Source organism: Coregonus lavaretus (genome assembly GCF_964263955.1).
Source record: "Coregonus lavaretus genome assembly, chromosome: 2".
Taxonomy (NCBI): Eukaryota; Metazoa; Chordata; class Actinopteri; order Salmoniformes; family Salmonidae; genus Coregonus; species Coregonus lavaretus.
The window spans coordinates 55,148,353-55,162,821 of NC_139989.1; the positions used below are offsets into that span (position 1 = coordinate 55,148,353).

Consider the following 14,469-nt stretch of genomic DNA (forward strand, 5'->3'; position numbering starts at 1 on the left):
AAGGAGGGAGTGTGATGTCTCGCTTCCTCTTCCGTCTCTGACCTCAAGGCCATGTACAGCAAAGTAGGACTCTTCTCTTGGTAGTATAGTATCGTCCTCCTAAGGCCAGCAGATGTCAATGCAGGACAGGCATGATCCAGGGTAGCACTGGAGTGAGTACTGTAATACTATCTGGACCCTTAGATAACCTTTCATGAAGGGGTTGCTGAAATGAGTATTCATCAGCAGAATAGTGGACTAGAGACAGTTGGCCTCTTCTCAATGAAACCCAGATATCGGTTTTCTGGGATAAGTCAAAATCATCATCAATCTTCCGGTCCTGCAGGAATGCAGATTTGGACTTATGTTATTCACTCAACAATACAAACATCAGGCCTACTGAGTGAAATAAAGAAACTCGAATGTATAATAATTTCAAACATGCTTTTCTCATTGTCCATAGAAACTTGTTGACTTATTCTTGTTATAGTTTTTTCACTGAATACGGCCTTATGGCCTGCTGTTTTATGTATAGTAGCTACTCTACAGCGTGCTGTACATCTGTAGTGTACATCTGTTTTCTCACTCATACTGTGTTTCTAACTTCCTGGTTTAGGTTAAGGGCGTATGACTTCTCTACATTCTCCATTCCCTTAGTACATTAAATAACTTCCTGCATTGTTAGTGTTACTGGTAGACCTGAACTTTTAGGAAATGCCTCTAACCCATCCCATTTTCAGCGGAAATATATCCTCATTCGGTGTACGTGTCACAAGCTAGCAACATTAGCGAGAGCAGAAGAAGTTATCTGGCACCGTAAGTAGGATCTCTTTATACAGTATGCATTTGGATTTTGACAAGGTTTATCAAAGTTTTAAAAAGGGTCAAGGTCAAGGATATGGTTATATGTGAAATGAGGACAGGATTAAACTGGATATTTCTGGGTGTACTCAGGAAGTTAGTAGCTTGGAGTAGAAGACCCTCATGAGACCATAAAACATGACTCAGAGACAGATATCTGGAGACAAAAAGTTAACATTGTTGAGGGAAGATTAGTGAGATGAAAAAGGAAGTGAACGTAAAGAACATACAGTACCAGAGTGTGTAAAACTAGCTTATCAGTTGTAGGGGATAGCCTATAAGCTTTTTTCTACCCTTGAGAAATGTTTAATGCATTGTTTTATGTTCAAAATAAACACTGTTTACAAATGATTGAAATGAAGATGAACAGTGTCTTTATAGGGAGCCAACAAATAACTTTTATGGTATACTAATTTTGGATATATGTAGCTCTGTTAAGAATGAAAGTGGAACATCAAGTCATTTCCTCTTTCTTTGTGCTGCTAAAGTTTCAAAAGGTAACTTGAAATGCTCTCTTTCTCTCCCTCTCTCCCTCTTTCTCTCCGTCTCTTTCTCTCCCTCTCTCCCTTTCACTCTCTCTCCCTCTCCCTCTCTTTCTCTCCCTCTCTTTCTCTCTTTGTCTCCCTCTCTCTTTCTATCCCTCTCTCCTTCTCTTTCTCTCTCTCCCTCTTCAGGGCAAGCTGCTTCTCTCCATTCTTAGTTTGCTGCCATGTCTTCAGATGGTAATGTGACATATTTGCTTTGGGATCAACAAAAAAATGTTTGTCATTTACTTTTTCTACAACTGCTGTAGTGAAATTGCTGTATTTGTATATAATTTGTCTACCATGTTTTGTAGTTATGAAATCAAAAGGGTCCGAAAAGATTCACATTGTGAGTAATGATAATAAATGACATAAAGGTAGCAAGAATCATACTGCTAGAGAGCATTAATACTACACCATTGATATTACATGGACACATACTATAATGTAGTTTTTATGTTGTGTGTTTCGAACATAAATGAAAACAAAACTTCCCAGCTTCGTACCTGTTTAGTCTTGTCCACTTAGGGCCACATTTACGTGATTGTGGGAATCAAGTGTGATTGTCTAATATTGGCTTGATAATTTTAACTCTCTCTTTTCTAACCTGACTATCAGGTGCCGATTTTGTGGATAGACACATGGCTATTCTCATCCAGAGGGTCCACACGGTGATGCCTATAGCAGATGATCTGCTCAGCAATGACATGATCAGTGATGAGGAGTACTCTAATATTCACACTTCCCAGACCAGCCAGGACAAGATGAGAACGTTGTACCCATTCTTACAGTCAGGAGGGCCAAAAGTGAAATCAGCCTTCTACAGGAGTCTGCTGAAACATAACAGTTTTCTAGTCAACGATCTGGGTACATTCCTCTCTCTTCCTCTTGATAGTGGTGCAATTTACAAGACTACTGTTATGTAGAATATATTAACTTTTTACACATTTACCATTTGTCACACTTTCCCCCATTCTGTGTTTAAGAACATAAACTACTCTCTGATGTTAGTTTTATTAAGGTAAAGTAAACATTTAACCAAGTCACAACTAAAGTGAAATCTGTCAGTCTCTGTAAGTGGTTGTCTTGACAGACAAAAGAGGCAGACCATAACTGACCATTATACTCTCAATGTTTGTCTGTTTTCATTTCTAATTACTTCATCACCCAGTCTGTAATATACAGACACCTGCCCTTTATGAAATAACAATTCCTCAAAAGATCTGTCTTTTTCTCTTTCCCTCCTTCCTTCCCTCCCTCCCTCCCTCTATGGGGCCCTTTTGAAGTTCAAGGATATTCTTCTTCAGAGAGATCTAGAGGACATCTTCAGCCAGGTGTTGTATTTTATAATTTCTCTCTTATAATTTCTCTCTCAGGTCCTCTTTAGGCTTATCTTTATTGGCAATAATAAAATGTATGGTATATATCCACCATTGTGGATATGGTATGGTAGTTCTCAATGACATGATTTTGTGCGTTATATGCAGTCAGATCCATCATTATTGGCAATCTTGAGACTGTATTAAATAAATAATACAAATACTGAGCTATATGGTAAGTAAAAAAAAAAAAAAAGTAGGGAATTGTATTATTTTATACTAATACAATTGTTTAGAGAAATATATATGTGTAACCCTCTCACCAGGCTCGAATTTGACTCTCACAATATTACCTTATTTAGAATATCTGAACAGCATGGGATATTAGGTGAGAAGGACATCTCCAATAAGAATCCCTATTGTAAACTTGCTAGGGTGAATGACAAATAGGGTATTAACTTCAGATAGAATGATTATAGACTTGGTTATTATTATAAGGATATGCTTTCCCATGCATTAAATGAAACTGAAACAGTAAATGACTCCACCAATACAACAGACATAAGGTTCAAGATCTATATTAATCAAATTTTCAATGTATCACATCAGAAGAAATAAAAATAATAAACCCCAATGATTTTTCCACAACCCATGTCCAAATTATTTGCAAGCTTGCTTAAACCCTGGGCGCGCGTTGGAGCTCATAAAAAAATGACGACATACATAAAGTCCCGAAGTCCACCCCACATTTGTAGTTACTCACTACTTGTAGATAATGCCTCAGCAAAATATAGTAGTTCCGTGCAGGTGTCCTCACAAGATCCACAGCGATCACAGCTATCAATTCAGCCAGTACTCCGTAGCAGCAACAGACATCCGTTGGAAACCCGAACTCGTTGATCGTCACAAGCAATTCTCTCCATGTCTTGCACGATGCTAGGCTAACCTCTAGATAGAATGTCGAATGTCTCCACAATGCGACGGCAGCTTCAGTCTCCACTAGGTCTTTCTTAACGAAATAATAAACACTTTCTTATAGAAATAAAATCAGGATTTCTCTTTAAAAAAAACTCTGTAGGTATGGTTTTGTTCTCTCTTTATCGTTTCCTTTGGTCGTTTTTTCCTTCACCAACCCCACTAACTTCTCTCCCTTCTTTCAGCCTTTCCCTCTCTTTTCTTTCCCAGCAACCAGTCCACTCTCCCATTGGCCACAACTTAACAAGTTACCTCATTGGTCAAAACTTTAACGAGATACGTGGGAAACTTAAACTTAAAAGTAAACCAACCTATTCACTTGTACATTTTTTTAAAAACATTGCTTCAAAATAAATGCATTAATGACATTACAAATCAGAAGCTATTCGATCACCTTTTAAATCTAATACCAATGAATTATAACAAATAAACTCTATACTTGGTTTTAGCAAGGTATTACATATATTTTTAACAAGTAATACAAAACATTTCTAAAAAAGATAGGGGTAAAAATGATTGGCACCCCTGTTTTCAATACTCTAGCACCCTCCCCTTGCGAAGATAATTACACTGAGCCTTTAACTAAAATGTTTTATGAGATTGGAGAACACGTTGTGAAAGATCTTAAACCATTCCTCCATTCAGAATCTTTCCAGATCCTTGATATCCTTTGCCTGCTCTTATGGACTACCCTCTTCAATTCAAACTACAGGAGACTGAGATGGCCATTGCACAGTGTTGATTTTGTGGTCAATTGATTTTGATTAGTGCTTGGGGTTATTATCATACTGGAAGTGTCAGCCTCCTGGCAGAGGCAACCAGGTTTTTGGCTAATATGTCCTGGTACTTGGTAAAGTTCATGATGCCGTTGACCTTAAGGGCCCCAGGACCAGTGGAAGCAAATTAGCCCCATAACATCAAAGATCCACCACCATATTTTACCACCAAACCACCCACTGGTGTGGTTGAGCTCTATTTTCATGTTATCTAACCATATAACTAGTTCCCATTCATGTGAAAGTAGAGCTCTTTGGCCACACACACTGGTGTGGGTATGGCGTTGAAAAATAGAAGCATATGCAGAAAAGTACCTTATACCTACGGTAAAATATGGTGGGGATCTTAGATGTTCTGGGGCTATTTTGCTTCCACTGGTCCTGGGGCCCTGGTTAAGGTCAATGGCATAATGAACTTTACCAAGGACCAGGCCATTTTGGCCAAAAACTTGGTTGCCTCTGCCAGGAGGCTGACACCTGGCCGCAAGTGGATCTTCCAGCAAGACAATTAAACCAAGCAATAATCCAACTCCACAAAGAAATGGTTAATTGACTACAAAATCCACATTTTGAAATAGCCATCTCAGTCTCCGGACTTGAACCCCATTGAAAACCTGTGGTTTGAATTGAAGAGGGCCGTCCGTAAGAGAAAAAGAAGGATATCAAGGATCTGGAAAGAAGATTCTGTATGGAGGAATGGTCTAAGATAGATCCCTCCCAATGTGTTCTCCAATTTCATAAAACATTAAAGAAAAAGGCTACGTGTCGTTTGAACTCTATTTCTTTTACATTTTTTTTATTACATGTTAATCCAAATATATTTATCTGAGCAATTGTATTAGTATATACAGTACCAGTCAAAAGTTTGGACACACCTACTCATTCAAGGGTTTTTCTTTATTTTAAAATGTTTTTACATTTTAGAATAATAGTGAAGACATCAAAACTATGAAATAATACATATGGAATCATGTAGTAACCAAAAAAGTGTTAAACAAATCAAAATATATTTTATATTTGAGATTCTTCAAATAGCCACCCTTTGCCTTGATGACAGCTTTGCACACTCTTGGCATTCTCTCAAGCAGCTTCACCTGGAATGCTTTTCCAACAGTCTTGAAGGAGTTCCCACATATGCTGAGCACTTGTTGGCTGCTTTTCCTTAACTCTGCCATCCGACTCATCCAAAACCATCTCAATTGTGTTGAGGTCGGGGGATTGTGGAGGCCAGGTCATCTGATACAGCACTCCATCACTCTCCTTCTTGGTAAAATAGCCCTTACACAGCCTGGAGGTGGTTTGGGTCATTGTCCTGTTAAAAAACAAATGATAGTCCCACTAAGCCCAAACCAGATGGGATGGCGTATCGCTGCAGAATGCTATGGTAGCCATGCTGGTTAAGTGTGCCTTGAATTCTAAATAAATCACAGACAATGTCACCAGCAAAGCACCCCCACACCATAACACCTCCTCCTCCATGCTTTACGGTGGGAAATACACATGCGGAGATCATCTGTTCACACACTCTGTGTCTCAAAAAGACATTGCGGTTGGAACCAAAAATCTCCAATTTGGACTCCAGACCAAAGGACAAATGTCCACCGGTCTAATGTCCATTGCTCGTGTTTCTTGGCCCAAGCTGGTCTCTTCTTCTTATTGGTGTCCTTTAGTAGTGGGTTCTTTGCAGCAATTCGACCATGATGGTCTGATTCACACAGTCCCCTCTGAACAGTTGATGTTGAGATGTGTCTGTGACTTGAACTCTGTGAAGCATTTATTTGGGCTGCAATTTCTGAGGCTGGTAACTCTAATGAACTTATCCTCTGCAGCAGAGGTAACTCTGGGTCTTCCATTCCTGTGGTGGTCCTCATGAGATCCAGTTTGATCATAGCGCTTGATGGTTTTTGCGACTGCACTTGAAGAAACTTCCAAAGTTCTTGAAATGTTCTGTATTGACTGACCTTCATGTCTTAAAGTAATGATTGGCTGTCGTTTCTCTTTGCTTATTTGAGCTGTTCTTGCCATAATATGGACTTGGTCTTTTACCAAATAGGGCTATCTTCTGTATACCCCCCAACCTTTTCACAACACAACTGATTGGCTCAAACGCATTAAGAAGGAAAGAAAATCCACAAATTAACTTTTAAGAAGGCACACCTGTTAATTGAAATGCATTCCAGGTGACTACCTCATGAAGCTGGTTGAGAGAATGCCAAGAGTGTGCAAAGCTGTCATCAAGGCAAAGGGTGGCTACTTCGAAGAATCTCAAATATAAAATACATTTCGATTTGTTTAACACTACATGATTCCATGTGTTATTTCATAGTTTTGATGTCTTTACTATTATTCTACAATGTAAAAATTAATACAATATTATGCAAGCTACAGTATTGTATTATTTATTTTGTTGTATTTTTTGCTAATATCTATCATGGGATCCAATAATTATGGACCTCACTGTATGTATGATGTTATCCAATCTTAGGTCCTGCATTACCTCCTGCCTCCAATATATTGCCTGGGACTGGAAGACAATCAGTTGAACGTGGTGAGCTTTCAACCATTTTGACATGCTTGTTATAACCACCCAAGAACCACACCTAAAGATCCAATTGACCAAAGAGTATTCCCCCTTTTTGGTTCCGAATTTACAACTGCATGTATGCAGTTCAATACTCCTTACAGATTATGTTAAATGCAACACAGCAATAGGTTGTCACGATCGTCAGGGAGAGAAGTAGACCAATGCGCAGCGTGTTGAACGAACATACTTTAATTAGTTAAAGTGTCAAACAAAATACAAAACAAGAAACGACTCGTGAAGTCCACGGTGACAATGACCGAACACGGAACAAAAACCCACAAACACAAAGGGAAAACAGACAGTTTAAATATGGCTCCCAATCAGAGACAACCAGCCAACAGCTGACACTCGTTGCCTCTGATTGGGAGTCACTCAGGCAAAACATAGAAATCAACAAACTAGAACCCCCAACATAGAAATAAACACATAGAATGAACACACCCTGGCTCAACATAATGAGTCCCAGAGCCAGGGTGTGACAGTACCCCCCCCTAAAGGCGCGGACTGCGACCGCGCCTCAAAAAGAGCAAAACAGGGGAGGGCTGGGTGGGCATACCTCCTCGGCGGCGGTTCTGGCTCCGGCCTTGCCCACCACCCTCCAATAATCCCCCCATAGCACCCCTGGTCCGGTCTGGCCCCGCTGGCTGGAGCTGACCTGGACGTAGCAGGAGCGGCTAGCTTCAGCTCCGTTGTGGAGCAGTTGAGCGGTACCTGATTTGGCACCGATGACCCAAGCACGGGTTGTGCCGGACTGACTACGCGCACCCCTGGCTTGGTGCGTGGAGCAGCAACGGGCCGGACCGGGCTGACGATGCGCACCCCTAGCTTGGTGCGTGGAGCCGGAACGGGCCTCACCGGACTGACGACTCGCACCCCTGGCTTGGTGCGTGGAGCCGGAACGGGCCTCACCGGACTGACGACTCGCACCCCCGGCTTGGTGCGTGGAGCCGGAACGGGCCTCACCGGACTGACGACTCGCACCCCTGGCTTGGTGCGAGTAGCAGGAACGGGCCTCACCGGACTGACGACTCGCACCCCTGGCTTGGTGCGAGTAGCAGGAACGGGCCTCACCGGACTGACGACTCGCACCCCTGGCTTGGTGCGAGTAGCAGGAACGGGCTGGACCAGGCTGACGACTCGCACCCCTGGCTTGGTGCGAGTAGTAGGAACGGGCTGGACCAGGCTGACGACTCGCACCCCTGGCTTGGTGCGAGTAGCAGGAACGTTCTGGACCAGGCTGACGACTCGCACCCCTGGCTTGGTGCGAGTGGCAGGAACAGGCCGGGCCGGGCTGGCGACTCGCACCCCTGGCTTGGTGCGAGTGGCAGGAACAGGCCGGGCCGGGCTGGCGACGCGCACCGTAGGCTTGGTGCGAGTGGCAGGAACAGGCCGGGCCGGGCTGGCGACGCGCACCGTATACTTGGTGCGAGTGGCAGGAACAGGCCGGGCCGGGCTGGCGACGCGCACCGTAGACTTGGTGCGAGTGGCAGGAACAGGCCGGGCCGGGCTGGCGACGCGCACCGTAGACTTGGTGCGAGTGGCAGGAACAGGCCGGGCCGGGCTGGCGACGCACCCCGTAGGCTTGGTGCGTGGAGCAGGGACAGGCCGGGCTGGGCTGGCGACGCACCCCGTAGGCTTGGTGCGTGGAGCAGGGACTGGCCGGACTGGGCTGGCGACGCACACCGTAGGCTTGGTGCGTGGAGCAGGGACTGGCCGGACCGGGCTGGCGACACACACCGTAGGCTTGGTGCGTGGAGCAGGGACTGGCCGGACTGGGCTGGCGACGCACACCGTAGGCTTGGTGCGTGGAGCAGGGACAGGCCGAGCCGGGCTGTGGACGCACACCGTAGGCTTGGTGCGTGGAGCAGGGACAGGCCGAACCGGGCTGTGGAGACGGATAGGAGCCCTGGAGTGAAGAGCGGCCACAACCCGTCCTGGCTGAATGCCTACCCTCACACACTCTGTGTGAGGCATCCGCACAGGACGTACAGGGCGGTGTATCCGTAACCTGGTGGCCTCCAGAATCCGCCCCTCTTTTGCCTCCGTCAGCCCCGTCGTCCATGCCGTGTGCCCCCCCCTAAAACATTTCTGGGGTTGCCTCTCGACCGCCCGACGACGACCCTGTTCACGCCGTTGCTCCTCTCTACGGTGCGCCTCCACCGTCTCTTCTCCTGGCGCTTCCTCCCATGTCCAGCCCAAGAGCTGCCCCTGGACACGCTGCTTGGTCGTTGCATGGTGGGTTTTTCTGTCACGATCGTCAGGGAGAGAAGTAGACCAATGCGCAGCGTGTTGAACGAACATACTTTAATTAGTTAAAGTGTCAAACAAAATACAAAACAAGAAACGACTCGTGAAGTCCACGGTGACAATGACCGAACACGGAACAAAAACCCACAAACACAAAGGGAAAACAGACAGTTTAAATATGGCTCCCAATCAGAGACAACCAGCCAACAGCTGACACTCGTTGCCTCTGATTGGGAGTCACTCAGGCAAAACATAGAAATCAACAAACTAGAACCCCCAACATAGAAATAAACACATAGAATGAACACACCCTGGCTCAACATAATGAGTCCCAGAGCCAGGGTGTGACATAGGTGCTATGCTAATACAATGTGTAACTGTAGCTAGGCCTACTTTAGATGTAGGATCTTAATTTGATCACCCTGTTGAAGGAGAACTTTCCTGAAATGCAGGAAATGTAAAACTTGTAGTGTATTTGAGGTTTGAAAAGGCTTCTGAAGTTTGTTATTTTCACTTTAACATGTCAGACTTGATTTTCCCATACCCTTACACAAATGTCCGTTAATTATAATCCACATAATAATTCACCTTTCCTGTTGCTTCAGGATTATTTTCCTGTGGTATCAAACTTGCTCAAATTAAGATCCTACATCTGTATAAGTCTCATAAGTCTATGATTTAACAGATCAGGTTCTGTGTCTTGACAATAAAGGTTCTGTAGGGTGGTATTTTCTGTCTTAACACAGTGTTGTAATTTTGATATAGCATCAGATGAGGAATCAGTTGGAAAGATCACATACTACCCCAATAACGAACTTGGAAAAGGTGCCGATGGAATTGTGTTCAGGTAAACCAGCTTAAACATTATTGTGTAAATGTGTTTGTAACCCTAAACCCCTCTTTGCTCTTTGTAGCAAAAATGTCCTTATGATCGCTTCATTGACTAGATGTTTATCTTTCTCTACCGCTGTCCTCCAGGGGTTTCTTCCTTTGTGATGATGCCAACAAGCGTCCTGCTGCAGTGAAGAGAATTGAAAAAGCAAAACAAAGCTATGCTGATCGAGAGGTCGTTTTGCTTGTTAAATTGGACTCCAATCCCCATGTCGTCTGCTACTTCTGCACTGAGAAGGACAGGCAATTCCTATACATTGCCATCGAGCTGTGTGACGCCTCTTTAGATAAGGTCTAATTGAATGACTCACTATTTTATTCTCAGATTTATCCAAGGGGATCAAACTTAATTATATAAGTCTCACATCATGATTATCTATGTTAGAATATATACTGAACAAAAATATAAACGCAACATGAACAATTTCGAAGATTTTACTGAGTTACAGTTCATATAAGAAAATCAGTCAATTGCAATACATTAATTAGGCTCTAATCTATGGATTTCACATGACTGGGAATACAGATATGCATCTGTTGGTCACAGATACCTTAAAAAAGGTAGGTGCGTGGATCAGAAAACCAGTCAGTGTCTGGTGTGACCACCCTTTGCCTCATTCAGCACAACACATCTCCTTTGCATAGAATTGATCAGGCTGTTGATTGTGGCCTGTGGAATGTTGTCCCACTCCTCTTTAATGGCTGTGCGAAGTTTCTGGATATTGGCGGGAACTGGAACACGCTGTTGTACGCGCCGATCCAGAGCATACTAAACATGCTCAATGGGTGGCATGTCTGGTGAGTATAAAGGTCATGGAAGAACTGTAACATTTTCAGCTTCCAGGAATTGTGTACAGATCCTTGAGACTGGGGGCCATGCATTATCATGCTGAAACTTGAGGTGATGGCGGCGGATGAATGGCGCGACAATGGGCCTCAGGATCTTGTCACAGTATTTCTGTGCATTCAAATTGCCATAGATGAAATGCAATTGTGTTCGTTGTCCGTAGCTTATGCCTACCCATACCATAACTGACTGCCACCATGGGGCACTCTGCTCATAACGTTGACATCAGCAAACCGCTTGCCCACAAGACGCCATACACGTGGTCTTCGGTTGTCAGGCCAGTTGGGCGTACTGCCAAATTCTCTGAAACAACGTTGGAGGTGGTTTATGGCAGAGAAATGAACATTACATTCTCTGGCAACAGCTCTGGTGGACATTCCTGCAGTCAGCATGCCAATTGCACGCTCCCTCAAAACTTGAGACATCTGTGGCATTGTGTTGTGTAACAAAACTGCACATTTTAGATTGGCCTTTTATTGTCCCCAGCACAAGGTGCACTTGTGTAATGATCATGCTGTTTAATCAGTTTCTTGATATGCCACACCTGTCAGGTGGATGGATTATCTTGGCAGAGGAGAAATGCTTACTAACGGATGTAAACAAATTTGTGCACAACATTTTAGAGAAATAAGCTTTTTGTTTATATGGAAAATGTCTGGGATCTTTTATTTCAGCTCATGAAACATGGGCCCAACACTTTACATGTTGCGTTTATATATATATATTTTTTACTTTCCAAGGTTAGAATGCTTGGGGTTCATCAGCTCACTAATACTTGTGTGTCTCTTCCAGTGTTTTACTAAAGAAAATCCTTTTGACCTTCGCGGACTGAAACCAGTGACGCTGCTGGAACAGACCATGATAGGACTGAAACACCTGCACTCTCACAACATAGGTTATAATGATATGCTGTATACTGTAGATAATCCTAGTGAAGTTACGGTATTCATGACTTTTCCTTACATTATCATTGATCAGATCTTCCCTCAACTCCATCCTGATCTTTTCTCCCCAGTCCACCGTGATGTGAAGCCCCACAACATCCTGTTGAAAAAAGACTCTGACTCATTCATGGTCAAGATCTCAGACTTTGGGATGAGTAAGCAGTTGGCGGACGACAGACAAAGCTACAGCATGAGGTCGGGAGCCCTTGGCACCATCGGCTGGAACGCCCCAGAGGTCCTGGATGAGAGCAGGAAAGGAAACCCTGTGAGTGACCCCTGATCTTTACACTGGACCAGAGAACAGCTCAAGTCATTACAGATTCAGAGATAATTGAGAAAGAAATGCGGTGCAATAGGCTAATTGGGATTTCCTTATTCAAGTAAATAATAATTTATTTAAAGGTTTGGCCCATTGCTCAAAGGTACAGTTCAACCTAAAATTAAAGTTGATCATCTATTGTGGAGATCAAGCTACAGTATATTATACATAAATAAGAAAGATAGGCACCATCTACACAACCATGGTGTGGGATGTGGACTATGCTCGACATTAGACCACTTTTAGGGCTAAAATAATTACCACTTTCCATCCACAGTTTTTATGCCAGTAAAGTCATACCATATTTTTAAAAATGTGATGGAATCAGGAAGTTTCGGTACAATTTTATGAATGCCGATAGATAATTTGTTTGTTCTGTCTGTAAAATTAATAATGTGAGAAATGGCATATATATTTTTTACTTTCCAAGGTTAGAATGCTTGGGGTTCATCAGCTCACTAATACTTGTGTGTCTCTTCCAGTGTTTTACTAAAGAAAATCATTTTGACCTTCGCGGACTGAAACCAGTGACAAGCATTCTAACCTTGGAAAGTAAAAAATATATATGCCATTTCTCACATTATAAATTTTACAGACAGAACAAACAAATTGCGGCTTTATGCGCAAATATTGATATAATAACCATCATAATGAATTAAACTTGGAGTTAAACTTGGAGGCGATGATATGTTGTGTGGTCCACCCACTATGACTTCGGAAACCATGCCGTTTACTAGGCTACAGATGAAATCAGTTATAATGAACTTCACAGGGTGGTGAAAGTGCATGGCGATGAGCTGGATGGTCCTTTCCAATTAACATTGAGGGTCTTATTCTGGTTTTGGGGTCTAAAAATGTCTTACAAATTTGTGAACTATTCTGTTAGGTTGCCTGTAGATTGGAACTAGTAACGATGGTGGTACTGTACTGAAACAACTATTATTAAAGACACTCCTCTTCCTCCACAGACCAGTGCTGTGGACATCTTCTCTGCCGGCTGTGTGTTTTACTATGTGTTGACAGGAGGCAAACATCCCTTTGGGGAACCCAATCGGAGGACTGGTAATATCGAGGATGGCAAATATAACCTCGACGGATTACAGAAAGACAAACATGGTAAAACTAGTGTACAACTGAAAGGTTGTTTCTGAAATGATCATTAGAGTACTACTTAATTTAAAGGCAAATAGTCATTTTTTTGCAGTGGCATCATGTAACTTTTGATGGTTGTGGTTTTTGAAATGTAATTATTGATAAATATATGACTGGAAACATTGTGCTTATGATTAACTAAAACCATTACGCTATTGGTCTCATATGAGTTTAGAGGCTCTATTTTAACAAACCTAACACAATGGTAGATCTTAGCGCTATTGTGCAGCGCTATAGGTTCCGGGTTGTCTAAAATATTTGTACTATTTTCACATGGGGAATTATGGGTGCTGTAGCAAAAGGGATTTTTGATGAATACATCAACTGTAGGTTTCCCAGGCTTGACCCTTCACTGGCCAATCAGAACATGCTCCATGGCTAAATATGTGGTATCTTCAAGTTGAGCATTTACAGTTTTTCATGTATTGCGTAGTCATCAACTCCAATTCAATTGTTATTCCGTTATAGCCTAATTTGTTAAATAGTCTACAGAGACAAAATAACAAAATATAGACTTATCCCATCTTTACTCATTATGTTGAACATGTTTGCAGTCCACATTGTTCCAAGTAATTGCATGGCTTCAATATGAAAATACACTACATTACCAAAAGGATGTGGACACCTGCTCATCGAACATCTCATTCCAAAACCATGGGCATTAATATGGAGTTGGTCCCCCCTTTGCTGCTATAACAGCCTCCACCTTTCGGGGAAGTCTTTCCACTAGATGTTGAAACTTTGCTGCGGGGACTTGCTTCCATTCAGCCACAAGAGCATTAGTGAGGTCGGGCACTGATGTTGGGTGATTAGGCCTGGCTTGCAGTCGGCGTTCCTATTCATCCCTAAGGTGTTCGATGGGGTTGAGGTCAGGGCTCTGTGCAGGCCAGTCAAGTTCTTTCACACTGATCTCGACAAACCATTTCTGTAAGGACCCTGCTTTGTGCACGGGGGCATTGTCATGCTGAAATAGGAAAGGGCCTTCCCCAAACTTGTGCCACAAAGCATTCTCCTGTCATCTGCCAAACCCAGATTCGTCCGTTGGACTGCC

General features: G+C 43.1%; 1 protein-coding gene across 1 annotated transcript in view; it reads left to right on the top strand.

Moving 5' to 3' along the window:
- The first annotated feature begins 719 nt into the window (after positions 1–719).
- Positions 720–14,469, top strand: part of LOC311102664 (serine/threonine-protein kinase/endoribonuclease IRE1-like) — a 28,730-nt gene continuing 14,980 nt past the window's right edge. Inside the window, exons 1-10 of the mRNA XM_084144028.1 lie at positions 720–795; positions 1,515–1,562; positions 1,983–2,231; positions 2,651–2,698; positions 6,920–6,982; positions 10,031–10,112; positions 10,244–10,448; positions 11,796–11,898; positions 12,019–12,212; positions 13,235–13,382. Coding sequence (XP_084000154.1) covers positions 1,550–1,562; positions 1,983–2,231; positions 2,651–2,698; positions 6,920–6,982; positions 10,031–10,112; positions 10,244–10,448; positions 11,796–11,898; positions 12,019–12,212; positions 13,235–13,382 — 1,105 coding nt within the window. The 5' untranslated portion in view covers positions 720–795; positions 1,515–1,549. The remainder of the gene's footprint in view (positions 796–1,514; positions 1,563–1,982; positions 2,232–2,650; positions 2,699–6,919; positions 6,983–10,030; positions 10,113–10,243; positions 10,449–11,795; positions 11,899–12,018; positions 12,213–13,234; positions 13,383–14,469) is intronic.